We start from the raw sequence: 19,894 nt of genomic DNA, 5'->3' as shown, positions 1-19,894 counted from the left end.
TTGCTTGTTCACAATATAAACAAACTGAAACAACTACTTAGGAACCAATAAGAAAATAAACAATTACCTGTGAAATTCGCAAAGCCTAAGTTGGCACAACGTAAAACCCAACACATTTATTTGCTTAACTAAACATTTAGGACTGATTTTACTTAAAATTTTGAGAATCCCCTGAAAATACACAGAAATAACACCAGAATTATAAAGGAAAGCATACAATATCAAATCATTTTTTTATGAAGTAGCAATGGGTTCACATCCAATATACAGTTTCTTTGACATAGGTAAATTAATATACATTTTTAGGTGGTGGGGGGGGGCACAGAAAATATGTTATCATATTTTAAATACTGTATACAGTATTGAGAATTTCCGTTTTTTTTTATTCATTAGAATTTCCCTTATTCATCTCATTCTTAATGCGCAGAAGGCAGCCTCCCACTAATCGCCCCTGATTTTGAACTAAATCTTATGTAAAATTAATTCAAGCCAACATTTATTTTAGAATCATTTTGTTTTTATGTGGAATGTTTGTAGTGATTTCGTAAGGAATACAATGGGTCGAGTTTTACCAAATTAAATTATCATTCTGAGACATAGAAATACCAAGACCAAAATTCAAAGTAATTATACTGTTTGGTTCTGTGACAATCGGAACACAAATGGGTCTAACCAGGAGATCTTTACTGTCCAGTCCGTTGAAGGAACAAAAGAATAATGTACTTTGGCTTCTTACTAGAGCTAAAGAATAGATGTAATTTTAAGTTTCAACAATTAATTTGCAATGAACCAACTGCTAATAAATTCTAATAACTCAAATTTATTTTATTAACTCTAAAAAACACTTTACCAGGACAGTACAACCCCGCTAATCCGTCACCTACGAGACTGGAACCTGGGTCGGTGAAAAGATGGGATTATCTTAAAAAAAGCATGTTCAGGATTAATCCGCGATTGCGGTTGAGGATTATGATGTTTCCATTACCGCAGGTATGAGTTTGTCATGTTTGCAGATAATAAGGATTAAGTTTCCGTTATTGCGGAGACGAAGATGATGTTCCAGCGAGTTTAGAAAATGTTCAGTATTTTGAAGAGATCGCGAAGACAATTGACCACAAGATTGTTATGTGATCATGGAAGACGATGATAATGTTTCTATTATTGCAAAGGGTATCTTAGATTTTGTCGCGATAGGGGGGATGACGATAATGTTTCCTTGGTCACGGAAGATGCTGATGATGTTACTGCTAAATATATTCAAGGGTTTGCCCCAATCACGGGAAACGATAATGATGTTTCCATGACCGCGGAGGACAAACAAGATTTTTGCCCCGATTTCAGGAGACAGTGATGATGTTTAAACAACAATAGAAAATGATCACAATATTACCGTGATAACATCATCATGGGCGATGGCACCGTCGCATTGGCCAGGAGTCGGACTATCCAAGATAAAATTAGCGGGGTTCTATCGTAATAATACCAATACACCAAAAATGTCTTGAATTCTTATTTAAAAACACAAACACACTAATAGAAACTGGAGGTAATATCATATTTTGTCATGAAGTCAATTTTTACATAAATCATTCTTAATGAAAACAAGTACAAAATAATGAATACTTTCTGATTGGAAGACAAATATTTTTTTTTCAAGCTGCATATGAAGCAAATAATTTGAAATTTGAACAAATGTAAAAAATATAATTCATTAATCAACACAAATTTATTCCTTAAGTACAAAAAATTATCTTATACATAAATTATGTACAACAAATGACAGAAAATAAAGCTAACTCTAATGAAGTTTACAATATGGCACATATTGAAAATATAAAATTCTTTACAACTGGACATTTTGCAAGGATTTTGTGACAATAAATGTAACACAAATAAAGATAAGTGCCAACTCGAGTAAAGAGCAAATAAAAGTTACTGAACACAATATTAATATTAACAATATTCACAACCATTTGAAGTCAATAATAATGAGACTCATCCCAATGAATTGAAAGAAGTTAAAAGTTCCTAAATATCAAGATTCAATCTTTTCAGTTGTTTTGTTATTGTTAAAATTTATTCCACAAGCAAGTCTTGACATTTCACAGTAAGAGTTAATAAAATAAAAAAAATAAAACCACAACTTTTCAAAAGAAAATGATTTATTGGATAATTCTTTTTAATCCTTTTGGTATTCGGATTTAATTTGGGAAGAAAAGATTATACAACTGACTCACGGAATAAAATTACAGACAGCAGACAGACACAAAGAATCATTAGATAAACTTAATATTGAACTTTTTCCTAAAGCTTATTACTGACTGGGAAAGAATGTAATATGTTTCTAAACCACTAACTGTAAAACTAACAGTTGGTTGTGCCCTAACATTAAATCTGGGTATAAAATAGCTTTTAAGTGCCTTCCAAAGTGATATTGATAATAATACTGAATATAATTTCTACCAAAATTTTTCTTAAAAAAATTTAGAATAACATTTTTCTTTAAAATTTTTTTTTCAATCCCCCTTTCATCCTCAACAAATGGTTTGTGTTCTTACTTATATCCGTAATATTGCTGTGATTTTATCTCAGTTTTAACTTCCTGTATTCTAAATTGTGTAACAGTATGAATGACTAATTTTTCCAAGTGAACAAGCTTATTGAACTTTGAACTTCTTTCTAGTCTTCCTACCAAGTTAATGATATTCATATTGATTTGTACTTTTATAAAGATCAGAATTCAATAAAGGAAATTGGAGGTTCTAGATCTGAAAAACACTAAGACAATAGTTTACTTCAGATAAATACTATTAGAACTCCAAAAATAAATTGGAAAAGCAAAAAAAGTTACAACTAAAACTATGCTATTTTAGAAACACTATTCAGAAAGTAATTTTTACAAAAATAAATACATTACCTCACTAATTTAGAATGACTAGATTATTAACTCTTAATGAGTTTCCCATCATTTCTGTACATCTATTCCATCCTGGTTGCTAGTTCATTCCAATCCCAAATTGGACCACTAAGAAATAACGTCTTGGACAAAAACTCTTTTTAGTACTTCTGGAAAATTTAAATTCATGAAAAGAAAAATTATTAATTATTAGTGTTGTCAACAAAACAAGTATCCCTCTTACTAGATTATGGTTGACTCCAATCCTAAATAGCAAAAATCTAAAAGTAACATTTTATGTAAGATTATAGTGGTAAAAATACCGACTAATAATTATCCTAACAGAACTCAATGTAAGTCATTGCAAAAACTAAGTATTTAGGTATGTTTTCATGTCAAACAACAAACACTACGTAAAACTACAAGAGACATTTACAAACCTCAGTTCAGCTTAGGACCATCCGACTGATTAGTGTTTCCAAGATTGCATTTTCACTCGATCGTCTACCTTGTCAACAAACAATGCCATTCGAACGTCAACATCAAAGAAATTTTACATCAATAATAAAACCGAGAAGGTACGATACGTCTATGAAGTATGTGATTTCTAAGGAATTTGTGCTGTATAAAAAGAGAGAAGTGCAGATGGCCGGCCTAGCCGCAACCACCGTTGTAACGCTTGGTGCGCAGCGCACGTGGCGATATACCCATCTTGAGGGAGCGCATGGCCATCGCGCGGTTGAAGTGTCGGTGGGCCTTCACCTCGGCAAACTCCGAGTCGAGGTTGGAATCACACGACGACACCACCGTTATCAACACGCCCAGCACCTGTAATTAAATAAAATTGCAATTAAATTTGACTTAATGCAGATAAATTTTGGACAAAGATTAGTAAAGGAGGGTTGAATGAAAGAAATGAATGAAGAAAACTCTTTTAACCGACTTCCCATTACCAACAAAAGGAGGAGGTTCCCAATTTGTTTGTGGCAATGTCTTTATTTCTATGGATATTCACCAATTTCTCTGCGATTCTTTTACCGATCAGCATGGTTCCACCACCAAAATAACTAGGAGAGTTTCCCTTTGGTTCCATATATAACATTATTTTTAAGTGTAATATTTGTTTTGGTGAAAAATGCTAAAAACCTCAAACAGGCCTATTCAACATTTTTTTTTTATATTTGTGCAGATAAGCCCTATTACAGGGTGTTTTTTTTTAAACTTGCTTCTTTATTTACAGTAGACTCCCTCTTATCCAGACATTGGTTTAACCGGAATACACTCGGCGGAAATGACATCTCTTTAACCAGACTAGATCGGCAGGAAGTGGGCGGTACTGAAACGACCGTTCTCGTGGGAAAGATTTGAGACCAGTGATCACGTGTGCTCCGTTAAATTTAAGTCAAATAAGCATTTAAACAGTCTATTTTTGGGGACATCGGTTTAACTGGAAAACCCGTAATCCGGACTGGCCTCAGTCCCGAGGAGTCCGGATAAGAGGGAGTCTACTGTATGTAAAAACTGCAATAGATAGAAATGTGACATAGTGGCCACAATTGTTGTGAATTTAATGTGAAGTCTCATACACCCCCTACCCTTAACTTAATTTTTTTTTAATTGCAAGGTACCCCTTTTGACATATTATGACATATATGTGAGGGCATGAAAAAAGAAAAAGAATGGTGCAAACTAGAGATCTCTACGTCAATCATATCAAAAGTTATGGCACATCAAAAGAAAAACACATTTTTTTTAAACGGCTGTTTCTCGAAAACATTAAGAACTAGCAAAGATTTGAAAACATTTTCATGGTCAGGAATTAAATTTTCTACAAAACACTCTTAAGCGTTTTCCAGAAATCTCACTTCTTCACCTTCAAAAATCGCCCTACTTCTAAAACTTGTAAAGTTTCTCGGATTTTTTACTGTTTTTTTATTGAACAAGCATGCCAGCTAGTCACATCTTGGAAAAATGCTAGGATATAGGCTCTAACTTTAAACAGCATTACTTCATTCTAGAAGCCTATCACTTCGATAAAATCCATTGGTGATTGGCGGGATTTGAACCCAAAACAATTTCAGTTACTCACCAGGAAGATGATGATGAGGACAGTGTAGATGTGTATGTTGTTGTCAGGAAGAGCTTCCATGTCTCGCAGTGTTGCCAGTGCGGGCTCAAACTCCGGCCGCAGCTCCAAGCAGTGACGCAGATGCAGCGTGGCCTCCTGGTAGTGTCCATAAGCCTGCAACACACAAACCAGAGTTTGAAAATGGGAAATGCAGTTGCCTTGCAATAGTAGAGGAACGTTCCTTAGCTTTGTCGTAATACGTAAAATAATACTACTATTTTTGTCACCTACTACTTCTTCGTCCATTATGTTTTAGCTGGTCCCTGTTAATTGGAAGACACGAGTGTTATTTCACCTGCTATCCAGCAGTTCAAATGACGCCAAAGGTCACAAAAGACCAACAGATGGAGCAGGCTTATCCAACTAAAACTAGCAAGCGAAGTTCAGTTGGCCATATTGCGGTAGGATAGAAGAGCAAATTGTTGTTGGTAATAGTGCAAAAACTTATTTCTCTATTTCCAAGACAGTGTATGTACAGCGTTATATCAAAATAAAATTCAAGGACAATTAGAGGTTTCCCAGGTTCAAAATTTTATCTTTTCATGGCAAAACTGGAACATGATATTTGTTTGCAATAGTTACCCGCGATCACGATTTTCATCTAGGCTACACAAAACAACAAAAATCATAGATTTCGGTCTGATTTTTGTGATTATTGGAATATTCAAGTTTCTGTTCCCGTTTTATTTTACAAAAATCACGCTGAATTCACAGAATTTTCCTGCTCATCAAAACTCACGGATAATTCCCGGTTTTTGAGGTTGGCTGGACACCCACCCGGAAAGGACTCAGCATACAGCCTACTTAGAGTAAAAGGTACGGTATTTGTTTGAAATTTTGTAAGATTTAAGTTAAATAATTCTTTGTCACTATTAGTTCTAATTGAAAGGTTAAACTAATATTTTCTATTTTAAATAAATTTGGTAGGTACTTTTAATGAGTTTTGAAATATGACATGAAAAGTTTGTTGGCCATTTTTCTTTATTTTTTTTTTTTTTTGTCTGGTAAGTTAAAAACGGTAGATTTTGTAGGCTAGCTGAAGAATGTAAGGTTCCAAGTCATATTTTTAAACTTTTAGCTGATGTAGTTTGGCTTATACAAGAAGGGTTTCCCGTTACTTTTATTCTTTTCAGATTGACGCTTGTGATAGGAAGACACAATCAGCTGAATCATTGGGTTGTTCAAAAAGTTCAGATGACTTAACGAATTAATTATTAAGGTATTCTATGTAGCTTATTGCCAAGGTATAATAGGTGACGCATTAGTAATATTATTATTTACATCCCATTATGTTAAATTACACTCACTTCCAAAGCTGAGTTAGATCAATCATTCTTTTGGATAAATTTAGTATACACAAGGCACCACTTGCCCTACACCACAGAAAACATACTACTATAACCCAGAATGCCAACCGCATGGTAAAAAGCGTTAAGTACTTTGAGAGAGCTTTGCCTGTCAGTTTGTAGGCAAAGCTCTCTCAAAGTACTTAACGCTTTTTACCACGCGGTTGGCATTCTGGGTTATAGTAGTATGTTTTCTGTGCCTACACTCACGATGCATTAAGTAAGTTACTAACCATAAAATACCTTAGGCCTACTAATGAGTGCCTCTGCGCAGTGGTGGTGAATAGGAAGGACATTAGGGGTAGGGGATACATCTATAAGTTGATGTAATGTTTACTCCATAAGACAACCTCATGCCTTTTTTGTGGATTCCCCCCTTACCACATATATGGTCAATCGCTGCCTCTGCTTCTGCCTATACAAGTAAAACACTGGAGACAAATCATCCATATATGGAAGTAAGATTGAGTAGGGAGTTTAACAGATTTTACTCACCTTAAAAATTTCGCCCAAGGTGAAATACTGCTGCCAGGCGCTCTTATCTGGGGGCTGAACCTCCAGAGACCGGCGAGTAAGGTAGATGGCATCATCCAAGTACTGCAGGTTAAACATGACTCGCGCTAGGTTCAACAACACCTGTAACCAACCAACAGTTAGGCTAAGTATCAACATTACCCTCTGTTGCTTCAAACAGTATCTTTCTTGATAAGAGTCAATAGAGATTAGCTTTGGGTGAACAGTAGACTCCCCTTCTTCACACATTTTGGAACTGGACTCTAGTTTTGACTAAGTAAGGTCTTAACCCTAGCAGTTTGGCCAATGTTAGAAATGGGAAATCGCCAACCCATTTTGGCGATTTTCAGACCTTTTTTTTTTAATTCGTTAAAATTCAACCGTACAAGTAAACCTAGCCAACCTCATATTCATTTTGTTCGGAAAGAACTGGAGAATCTAGAAATAGTAATATAATAATGATTTAGGCAGTGTGTTTTTTCGGTTAAGTGAAAAAAATAAAGAAAGTTAGATTTTTTTTTATTTCAAAAGCAGCCTCGATAATTTTTTTTCAATATTTTGTTCTGAATATCACTACCACAATGAAGATAAAATCAATGGCTATTGAGTGGTACCACCCGCAACATCCCAAGACGAAAATTACCCGAGCAGGGTAGGCTAATTCCCAAGAGTCAGCAGCAAAAGTCATGCCGCGCCAAAAATTCATTTGATTTCTAATCGTTGTGACATTTTATATAGGCTACATGCTACAGGGTTTGTTTAACTTATGTAATAAAATGAAAATTTAGAATGTGATCTTTCGTATGGTTTAACCCTCCGAGTGTTATTTGTCGATGCTTCGACACATAACACACTTTGTGTAGTGTTTTGTGTCGATGCATTGACTCACAAACACTGTTTTACGGCGAAGGCTCTATGACTGACAAAATCGGATTGAACTGGATTGAGTTAGGTATCATTTAATTTGGCAGATTCAGAGCTTTCTCCGGAGGTCTGTCTCTAAGCGCTTTTCATTTTAGTTTCGAAAATATTGTAGCAGACAGCTGACGTGCGTATTTGTAAACAGCTTGTGTTTTATTACGTTTATCATTGTTTTAGTGTTAAAAATCAAAAGTAGTGATATACGTGGTGCATTATAAGAAGATTTAAGTGATTTTGAAGGGCTGGTTGATGATCCTGAAGAAGTAGGTAGTGATATTGATGTAAATTATCAGCCAGATTCCTAGCTATGGTTAGGCTATGCATTCTTAGCTAAACGCTATGTACTGAAATCTGTTTCTTGCCCATAACTTAAATTTATTTGCAAATCTACTTCCTTATATTATTATATATTTGTAATCCTCACAAAATTTAGAACAAAGTGGCTATTTTTAAATATTTATAGGCCTATAATTTATACAATTTCATTGAGCGCAAACTTTTTTTTTTAATTTTCCAACATTTTTTTTTACCTAAAAAAATTTTTTTAAACAAATGTTCCTTAAATGGTTTGTGTATAATATTGAAGCCCATGATTTTCCAAACAAAATGGTATATAGAACAGTATAATTAACATTGTTTTCAAGCTTCTCAGATCCGTTTTAATAAAACCTTGCAAATGAGCAAAAAATAGGCAGACATTAAGGCCAAAACAAGGGACACTCGGAGGGTTAAATAGGCCTATTGTTCTCATCTGAGTTGATTATATTATAAGTGTTTTTAGCGAATTTCCCATATAGGGAATAAGCTATTACCGTAGTACTCATGGTAAGACCTGGACCCGGGACCGATTTTTTTTTCGTTTTGAGGTCCCTAGAGGCCAAAAACACCATCCGTTCAAATTCATATATATATATATTTATATATATATATTTATATATATATATATGTGTCCGTTAGCGCAATAACTCAAGCAAAAATGATCCGATTTTGATGAAATTTGGTACAAACGTGTAAACCTACGTTTATTCGAACGAGTTCGCGAACCAGTATGATCGGACTATGGGAACGGAGGTTTATGGGGGCTTTTATGGGGTAAAAATGGGGTTTTCCCATTTTTGACCCAAAAAACATAAAATTTTGCAATTTCTTTCCAAACAATTTTGTAGAGCTTAAAAAAACAAATAATTTAGTATATTGAAGCGTTATAATGCGCCTAATGGTTACGGAGAAAATTCCAAAAAATTTAAAATTGTCATGTTATCCTTATGGAGAATAGCCTAAGTAAACTGTTGTAGTTTGGTTGTTTATTAACATGTTTTGCCCAAATTTGGAAAATGTTTTTATTTCTTACTAACTATTAACATTTTACATAAAAAAGACACTTTTACCCTCCCTGTTGCAGCAAACCTAAGTGTGATAAACTGATTCTATTTAAATAGGGAATAAATGTAATATTTTTAAGGAGATATTTTAGTGTAAATCCAATCAGGCAAATGGAAATTCGCTTAGTCGGCAGGTTTGCTGCGGTGGGGGTATTTTACCTTTAAAATAATTTCCACCCATACCATCACGTCCGTATCACGTGATGGTGGCCATTCTAAGCATCAATGGCGAACCATCACCCCGTGAACGTTGGCCACTGCTAGGGTTAATCATCAGAAACTAACCGAAAAAATTGGTAGGCCTATGTTACAAAAGGACACATTATGTGTAGGCCTACTAGATGAGTAAACTACTGACACAATAAATGACTGCATCAATAGCAACAACGTATTGAAGTGATGCTAACTTAGCCAGAGGTGTAGTGGTTTAGTTAGCGTCTCCAAATTTGGTGCAGGAAGGAGGAGTTCAATTTCCAACATATACTTGCCACTTCCAATCTAGCTTGGGTGAGGAATTTGAAATCTGCTCAAAGATACCTGAGATTCAGGCTATACACTTTCACATTAAAAGATCTAGGCTAATAAGTTAGCTTAACTGTGGTTTGTAGGCTTCCTAGTTTTACCGTACCTACAAGAATATTTAATTAAACACTTAAGTTAGCTTAAGCCTACCTCGGCATTATGGGGTGACACAGCAAGTGCACGCCTAAAACACTCAATTGATTTGGTCGTGTCTCCCTTGATTCTGAAGAAGTTTCCAATCTGGTTATACAGCTGGACTGATTTTGGTTTCTCTCTCTTTGCCTTTTTCAGTCTCCTCTCCAATCCTTCAATGTCTAGTTCTGCGTTGCGCTTCTTGAAGATCAATGCTACCTGAGGTTCAGGAACATTTGGGTGGTTCATGCGATTTGCGATACCAACCAAATTGTCATAATATGTGAAGTTGACAGTTTTCCCACAATCCAATATCTCGTCGTCAATATCTGATTCTTGACGGTGTGATGTTTTATTAACCTCTGCGTCATATGGGTCAGACCTGAAAGTTAAAAAAAAAACTTTGTGATTAAGTCTGAAAGGCGTAAAATTCCCAACCAGATTTTTTAAGACTTAAAAATATAACTTAGGGAATAAAATAATAGCCTAGGCTAGTAGATTAAGTTAGAACTAGTTTCTGTTTTGTAGTTAACTTAGTCAAGCTTCATAAGAGCCTAAGTTAGATCCTAAGACAAGTTATCATTTTTTTTTTCAAAATTTGTCAGCCTTGGTCCTGCCCTGTCTGTAGGATAGGTCTAACTTATACTATCAAATCTAGGGCCTCTGTTCATTTCAAAACACTAACAAAAGGATTGCACTTAGCCTAGGCCTAGGTAAGTTAATTGATTAGCCTATGAATGTAAGTTAAGTTAACCCTAGCAGTGGCCAACCGTCGTCTGGTTACGGTATGAGGTTGATGCTTAGAATGGCCAAAGTCGTCTGGTTACGGTATGGGCCGAAATTTTTTTAACGGTAAAAAAAACACTTACAATCAACTCAGATTAGAATAATATATATACCATTCGAAAGATCACATTCTGAACTTTCATTTGATTACATAAACAAACCCTGTAGCAGGTATATAACAATGTCACGACGATTAGAAATCAAATGAAATTTTGGCGCGGTACGACTTTTGCAGCCGACACTTGGGAACTGGCAAAACACGTCTTGTTTGGCATTACCCTGCTCGGGTAATTTTCGTCTTGGGATGTTGCGGGTGATACCACTGGATAGCCATTGATTTTATCTTCATTGTGGTAGTGATATTTATAACTAAATATTGATTGCACAATCGGTACGATTTTATGAAAACAGCTGTTTTCGAAATTTCTAACAAATGGCCAACAGTCGTCTGGTGACAGTATGGAAAATACGAATTATATACAGTGAAAGTTATTATTACTAGTCATATAGTATATCATTTTGAAGAGGAAGAAATTTAGATTCAGAGAGTGGCAGCCCTGCACTCAGGGTTATTTCTGTATGCTCGCATGTAGACAGTGATGTAGACGACGGAAGTGAGTCATTACTGCCACAGTCTGTCAGCTGTCTTGTATTGCCATTGTTTGTTTGTGTTGTTGCCGTAATAGTTTTATCCGCGATTTATTACTAAATATGTTATTAGTTCGTAGTGTTAGTGTAAGTGAAGTGTTGTGTGTGTGTATAACAGTTATCTTCATGCATAAATATTACTGAATTGTGTGGAATAGTGTTCATAAAAGGTTGTATTTTGTTAGCATCATGTCCTAAAATGACGATTCTGACATTCAGAGATTGTTGTACCTATATAATGATATACCCAAGGTGTTATACATTTTTATAAAGGTAAATGAATACACTACAACATGTTTATAATGGTTCGGGGGTAAACAATTTTGTAAAAAAGTTATAGCCTATACTAAATAGGCCTACTACTGTAGGCTATTTTGTTAGCATCATGTCCAAAAATGACGATTCTGACATTCAGAGGGGTTATAATGATTTACCCAAGGTGTTATACATTTTTATAAAGGTAAATGAATACACTACAACATGTTTATATTGGTTTGGGTGTAAAAAATTTGGTAAAAAATTATATAGGCTACTAAATACTGTACACTCCATTTTCTCGAAATGCGCAAAAAATTCAAAACGTTCTCAAATTGATAGGCCTACATAATCATAGGTGAAAATAACTTTTTACCATCATACTTATGACTTTTTTGGATTCCTTACTTCATTGGCTTTACAAATATGTAGGCTACATATCATCAGCCTACATAATGTTTCACAACACAAGCAAACACTGTAGGCTATAGTTTACACTTATTTGCGGTTTTGCGGTTATTGTATTATTATGTCCCTATTACGTACCTACAAAAAAAATATTTCTAACATGTTATACATTTTTATGTTGGTAATTGAATACACTACAAGATTATTATGTTGGTTTGAAGTAAAAAAATTTGGTACAAAAGTTGTATACTAAGTACTGTGAATTTTGTTTTTCGAGAAATCGCTAAAATATATAAACATTATTTTATATACGTATGTTTATAGGTAAAAAATTATTTTTACCATAAACTTTATGACTTTTTTTGATTCCTTACTTCATTAGCTTTACAAACATGTATATATCATTATTAGTATACACATGTATTATAGAACTTTTTACAACATAAACTAACACTGTACGGTTCTCAATTTTTTCGGTTCTCCGTTTGTCATTATATTTCGCCCCAAAAACTTATAAAAAAAAAATATTTTCCTAACATGTTATATATTTCTATGTAGGGAATTAGATTTTCTACAAAATGTATATAATGAATTTCCCATAAAGAAATCCGTAGAAAAAAAATACCAAGGCCGCTTTTGAAATTTCAAAAAAAAAATTCAAATTTTTTTTATTTTTTTCACTTTATCGATAAAATACACTGTCTAAATCATTATGATATTACTATTTCAAGATTCTCCTGTTCTTTCCGAACAAAATGAATATGAGGTTGGCTAGGTTTACTTGTACGGTTGAATTTTTACGAATTTTCAAAAAAAGGTCTGCAAAATCGCCAAAATGGGTTGGCCATTCCCCACTTCTAACATTGGCCACTGCTAGGGTTAAATTATTCTGAGTTCTGTCATTTGTAAGGTTATTGAAATTATACTAGGTATACATTTATGAATCTTCTAGAATTCTGGGAAGTAAGCACCTAGGCCTAGGACCCATCAAAATTATATCTGGGTTTTTTCTGGGCTAGACTTACCTATTCGACGAGGAGTTTATTGACTGGCAATCCGTACAATAATTTTCGGAGCTTCTCTTGGTCCAACTCTTCCCGTAATGAACAGTAGATGTAATAATATTGAATATAGGATCGTCGTTGTCATCGTTTGGCAAAACAGAAGTAACAACACTAGGGAACTGGTTGACTTCTATTATTTTCCCGTCCTCAACATTCAATTTCCAAAATGTTGATGTTCGGGAATTTGTTTGAAGTATATGAAACGTCAAAATATAAAGCGCCATGTACGTAATACATGGCGATTCACTCATTTTTACGTTTAAATAACCACTTTAAATTTGGAAGAACACTGGAACATTGCACTATCACACTGACAAAATAGCAATCAATTTCCTCCTCTCCCTCTGACCCTCTCACCTCTCACCCCACTCAGCAACACAAGTCCACTTCCATTTCGACGGAAATTTTGAAGGGAGGGAATGGAATGGAAGAACGCTGACCCACCTCAATCCGATCCGAGACTGAAGAACTCAATCTACTCCAGTTCGGCTTAGAAACAAGTCTAGTCTACATCAATTAATTTGGGTCTGGACTCTGGGGGCCTCTGACACGACCATCTCGCCGAAGTAATGAATCAAATCCAAATCCTACTTTTTTTGGAACTGCAACTGTTACATTTGCGTTAAGTGTTGCTCTGGGGAACAGATTGGATGGAGCCGTTTCTGATAAATAGTTCCTCATTCCACCCTTCGACATTCGTTTGTTGTTCTAAGTTGTTGTTATACTGGTTTTGTTTTTCGAATCTCTTGTTTTGTTAACTTGTTCAGATAGTTTGTTATTTAAAGTTGTTATTTATCTTTTATGTCTTGTTATTGAAGTCTTGTTTTCCAGTTTTTTTCACTACTTTTGTACTGGCCTGTGATAATCCAAGACACTATGTTTTTCCTCTGCTTCTTCTTTCTGTAAGACCATTGTATTTTTCTTGTAAAAATGGTGCAACCGTTTATAAATAAATAAATTCGTGACTCGGGTCGGGACTCTGCATACTGCCCCCTTCCTGTGTCAGTGTCGTGAACTTGTGAAGTGTTTCTCTTTTACATGCGTTTTGCGTTGCGTTTACCATATTCTTGTTATTCGATATGTCGAACATGTCAGGCCTGTTATGAATTTTTGAATGAGGAAGCTCTAAAGCACAATACCGCCTCCCTCATAAGACTGGGGCGAAAATAAGTTAAGGAATCCCTGTAATATTTTGTGGCTACTCATGAGTTAGATTGTTGATGTTACCATAAATTAAAGAAATATGGGTTATTATGAACTTAAGCTCAACTCATATTTTTTTCAAACTTGGTTTAATTAGCTAAATTAGGCAATTCTAAGCACTCTTTTCATTTGTGACTTTTGAGGCAAACGCATTCACCCTGAAATTCACGTTTTAAGGTTACCTCAATTAATTGTAAGAACCGCTGAGTTTATATAGCTTAAGTTCATAAATACAGAATATGAATGAGAAATATAAGGGTTGCTGTCCTTGTGAGATCATCAAAATTGTAAAAAAATTACAGGATAGTTAACTGATGCTACAGCAGGTCTAGTTCATCCTTAACTCATGGTGAAAGGAAAAAACATAGGTGTGCTGCACGACCTTCTCACCGCAGTATTTCACCTTCCTTTTTTTTAGAACCTTTGGAACAGTTACACGGAACTGTTTGGGATAATGTTCAATGCAGCTGTGACAAAAAGTATAGAATAGGTTTGGTGAAACCGTTATATTACAAATAGCTCCGTTCCTTCTCAACTTGATTATTTTTCCTGCATAAAAATTTAATTATTATGATATACCTTTTTTGCTCCTCCTCATAATAATAACAAGTCTTTTATAGACATAACCTTTAAGTTAATTAACTGGTTTCGTTTTTTTAATTATTCTTACATTACATCATGAAAACCGGCTTATTCATAAAAGATAATGATATAGTAGCATACTAAGGAAAACTATCCAAAAAATTGCACAGTTTTGTTAAATTTGCTAACAATGAGAAAGGTTATAAGGTATAAGGTATTGTTGATGGAACAGGAGTCATAATGAAAAAGCGCACAAATTAAAATCAAAAGTTGTATTATTATATTTATAGTTATATTTATGGATACAGTATTGTGAAGTTCATAATTATAATAAATTTAACTTACCTTCTTCTGTTTCGAAATTCAGCTCCCCAACTATTATTTCAATGGCATGGGCTTCTTCCAGATGCTGGATCAAGTTTTCAAACCACGAAAATTGATGAGAGCAATCACCCTCTGGGCAAATAAGCCTTTTCGGGTTGTTTGAACAGTCAGATTGTTCACTACAACAACTATCATGCACATTACGCGTATGGCGCGTTAAATTAAATTTACTAGCAAAGTGTTTGTCACAAATTGAACATTCAAACTTTTTTATATTAATATCAGACATACTGATCCCGAACTCTTTAACTTGAAATTACACCATCGATTTAAGAGAAAGTTTCCTATCACTATACAAAATGGAGGTTGAAGACAGAGATCCACGAAAAACAAAATGAACACCTAAAAAGGAAATGGAATGGAACTCTTTGTTTGTAATGTAACGGTTTTAACAAATCTATTCCAAACAGTTCCATGTAACTGTTCCAAAAGTTCAAAAAAAAGGAAGGTGAAATACTGCGGTGAGAAGGTCGTTGTGCACCTATTCCCGTCTCTGACGTCACTCGGATTGCAAACAAAAGATCACTTGATTGTAACTGTCAAATTAGTATTTGTCAAGTTTTGATTTGATTGTTATTGTTTATTTATAAAAACACACATTATAAAAACAATAACAACCAAATCAATACCCCTGTCGCAGCAAACCTGCAGACTAAGCGAATTTCCATTTACCTGATTGGATTGGTACACTAAAATGTCTCCTTAAAAATATCACATTTATTCCCTATTTAAATAACATTAGTTTAATGAGTACTTAGGTTTTCTGCAACAGGGAGGGTAAAAAAGGTGTTTTTTTTTTGTAAAATGTAATAGTTTAGTATGAAATTAATGGATTTTCCAAATTTGATCAAAATATGTCCATAAACAAGCAAACTACAACAGTTTACTTATCTATACATATAAATTACCCCCGCCGCAGCAAACCTGCAGACTAAGCGAATTTCCATTTGCCTGATTAGATTTACACTAAAATGTCTCCTTAAAAATATCACATTTATTCCCTATTTAAATAGAATCAGTTTCACATACTTAGGTTTGCTGCAACAGGGAGGGTATCAAAGTGTTTTTTTATGTAAAATGTTAATAGTTAGTAAAGAAATAAAAACATTTTCCAAATTTGGGCAAAATACGTTAATAAACAAGCAAACTACAACAGTTTACTTATTCTCCGTAAGAATAACATGAGAATTTTAAATTTACAATTTGTTGGAATTTCCGTAACCATTAGGCGCATTATAACGCTTCAATATACTAAATTATTTGTTTTTTTTAAGCTCTACAAAATTGTTTGGAAAGAAATTGCAAAATTTTATGTTTTTGGGCAAAAAATGGGAAAACCCATTTTTACCCCATAAAAGCCCCCATAAACCCCCGTTCCCATGGTCCGATCATGCTGGTTCGCGAACTCGTTCGAATAAACGAAGGTTTACACGTTTGTACCAAATTTCATCAAAATCGGATCATTTTTGCTCGAGTTATCGCGCTAAAGACACATATAAATATATATGTATATATATGTATATATATGTATATATATGTATATATATGTATATATATATGTATATATATATATGAATTTGAACGGATGGTGTTTTTGGCCTCTAGGGACCTCAAAACGAAAAAAAAAAATCTGTCCCGGGTCCAGGTCTTACCATGAGAAATGGAATTAATGGATCTCAACAGCTGTTTCAAGTTGGTTCTGTTCTATGATGTTCAATAGCATTAAAGTTACAAGGATTACCAACAGGGTGCAGCACTATTATTTCTTTTAAATTTATGACAACAGCTAATTTGCAACCAAAAGGTGAGTGAGCGTAGCGAACGAACTTTAACCTGGATGCGAGTTAGCGTAGTGAACGAGCTAACCTGAAGGTAAGTGAGCGCAGCGAACGAGCTCCAACCTAAAGGTGAGTGAGCGTAGTGAACGAACTTCAACCAGGACGTGATTGAGCCATGCGAACGAGATCATCTTGAAAATTAAGAAGTTAAACGGGGCAAAGCCCGCGGGTTACAGATAGTTCTCCATAAGAATAACATGGGAAAATTAAATTTACAGATTTTTGGAATTTTCTCCGTAGCCATTAGGCGCATATTAATGCTTCAATATACTAAATTATTTTTTTAAGCTCTACAAAATGGTTTGGAAAGAAATTGTAAAATCTTTTGTTTTTAGGGTCAAAAATGGGAAAAACCTATTTTTATCCCATAATACCCCATATAAAACCCCCGTTCCCATTGTCCGATCATGCTGGTTCGCGGACTCGTTCGAGTTCGAATAAACGTAGGTTTACACGTTTGTACCAAATTTCATCAAAATCGGATGATTTTTGCTCGAGTTATCGCGCTAACGGCCACATATATAAATCTTCTAATATATAAAATTCTCGTGTCACAGTGTTTGTCTGCAAACTCCTCCGGAACGACTTCACCGATAGTTATGAAATTTGGTGTGTAAATTCTGTAGGTATGCGAATCGGACGTAAACAATTTCCCGTTTTGAAATTCTTAAAAGGGCTCCGCCCCAGTGGCTCTGGAGTTTCCCATGTTAACCTTATGAGGAATGGAATTAATGAATCTTAACAGCTGTTTCAATTAAACAAGTTGGTTCTGTTCTATGATGTTCAATAGCATTAAAGTTACAAGGATTACCAACAGGGTGCAGCACTATTATTTCTTTTACATTTATGACAACAGCTAATTTGCAACCAAAAGGTGAGTGAGCGTAGCGAGCGAACTTCAACCTGGAGGCGAGTGAGCGTAGCGAACGAACTTCAACCTGGAGGCGAGTGAGCGTAGCGAACGAGCTCCAACCTAAAGGCAAGTGAGCGCAGCGAACGAGCTCCAACCCAAAGGTGAGTGAGCGTAGCGAACGAACTTCAACCTGGAGGCGAGTGAGCGTAGCGAACGAACTTCAACCTGGAGGCGAGTTAGCGTAGCGAACGAGCTCCAACCTAAAGGCAAGTGAGCGCAGCGAACGAGCTCCAACCCAAAGGTGAGTGAGCGTAGCGAACGAACTTCAACCAGGACGTGATTGAGCGATGCGAACGAGATCATCTTGAAAATTAAACGTAACGGTACTTTCTTTCCATTGGTCTGTCTTAGGGGAAACCTATAACTTAAGCGATACGAAGTTCGCCGGGTCAGCTAGTATATATATATATATATATATATATATATATATATATATATAATGAATTTGAACGGATGGTGTTTTTGGTCTCTAGGGACCTCAAAACGAAAAAGTAAATCGGTCCCAGTTCCAGGTCTTACCATGAGTACTACGGTAATAGCTTATTCCCAATAGGGAAAATTCGCTAAAACAAAATACATTGACAGTTACAATCAGGTAATCTTTTGTTTGCAATCCGAGTGACGTCAGAATATGATGGGATTAGCACACCTATGTTTTTTCCTTCCACAATGTCCTTAACTACAACAGGATTTTTATATATTAGATATCAAACTGAGGCATTCAACAGTCATTGTTTATATTGAATTCAACAAGCCTATAGATATTTTAATTTTTCATCAAATTATGAGCAATATAGCATTTTAAAAGTTTAAAAGGTTTAATTTTAAAGTTACACGCATATCTAACATTTTTTGGGGAAATATATAGGTAGGGGCCTACTCATTTTGCCCAACTCCTATATAAAACATCTGGATATACAATTTTGTCATTGTAGTGCTTAACATTTAACATAGTATTTTGAAATGTTTATTTAACCATAGACAAATATAATTTCTGAATAAATATTTATTCTATTTGTCTATGTTTTAACTAAGCTCTAGCAAACAAGCAAAGTATAAAAGTGTTGAATCTTGTATCTCAAGCTAGCCAAGCTGGCGGTGGGGCACACGGAAGATTTCTCAGGTGCCGTTTGACGTCACTAACTGCTGCGTCTGAAGAAACAGACAATTAATTTTATAATTTTCTATTATTAAATTAAACTGTCATAACCTAACCAAACTAACCAAACGTGCTGATAATGGAAAAATCGAATAAAGGTTTACTAATTAAAAAAAAATAGTTTTGTTAATAAAATAAAATTATAAATGCCTAAAATTCAATTTTATAATTTTTCAATTATAAAATAACTGTCATAACCTAACCAAACCAACCAAACTTGCTGATGTGAAAAAAATTGCTGATAAAAAGTTAGTGCCGCCGGCGGGATTTGAACCCGGTACTTTCGGTTTATCAGTCCGCAACGCTATCCATTACACCACCGAGGCCGATGGCTCAATACCGTATCGTTGCGGTATTGGTGTTCCCTCAAAGTGATGTCAGCAGTTAGTGACGTCAAACGGCACCTGAGAAATCTTCCGTGTGCCGTTTCGGTCAAGCTGGTGGTTAGGTGAGACAAGTAATTAATTATGAAGAGGGAGATAGTTAACATGAGTGACGACAGGGCAAAAACGACAAAACATAATAAACAAACAATAGTTAACAAGAACAAGACAAGTAAAGCTAGTGGGGCCTTGGTAAAGGGCAAAGGCAGTACAGACTAGAGAATGCTTCTTGTTGTAACCGTTACATTTATTCAGTTCCTTTTTACTAGAACGAGAAAGCAGTATCCTGTTACAGACCCTAGGAAGATGTTCCTAAAGTTAAAAAAGTAGGATTTATTACTGCGGCGAGACGGTCGTCCTCTGAGTCTGACATTGACAATATTGATATTACAAAAAAAAAAAAAAATAACAACCTAAGTCTTTACCGTGTG

General features: G+C 34.9%; 1 protein-coding gene across 1 annotated transcript; it reads right to left on the bottom strand.

Moving 5' to 3' along the window:
* Positions 1–1,707: 1,707 nt before the first annotated feature.
* LOC129002799 (uncharacterized) lies at positions 1,708–13,336 on the bottom strand. Its single transcript, XM_054430860.1, has 5 exons — positions 12,963–13,336; positions 9,859–10,222; positions 6,866–7,006; positions 4,986–5,138; positions 1,708–3,724 (listed from the first exon to the last, which is right to left on the bottom strand). The coding sequence occupies exons 1-5, from the start codon at positions 13,250–13,252 to the stop codon at positions 3,551–3,553; spliced, it is 1,122 nt and encodes a 373-aa protein (XP_054286835.1). The 5' UTR covers positions 13,253–13,336; the 3' UTR covers positions 1,708–3,550.
* Between the last annotated feature and the right edge of the window lie 6,558 nt (positions 13,337–19,894).

The sequence above is a fragment of the Macrosteles quadrilineatus genome, unplaced genomic scaffold, assembly GCF_028750875.1.
Source record: "Macrosteles quadrilineatus isolate MER2022 unplaced genomic scaffold, UCM_ALF_1.0 Scaffold_9__3_contigs__length_116548681, whole genome shotgun sequence".
Classification (NCBI taxonomy): Eukaryota; Metazoa; Arthropoda; class Insecta; order Hemiptera; family Cicadellidae; genus Macrosteles; species Macrosteles quadrilineatus.
The sequence above is the reverse complement of the archived record's forward strand: the minus strand, read 5'-3'. Positions and strand labels throughout refer to the sequence as shown.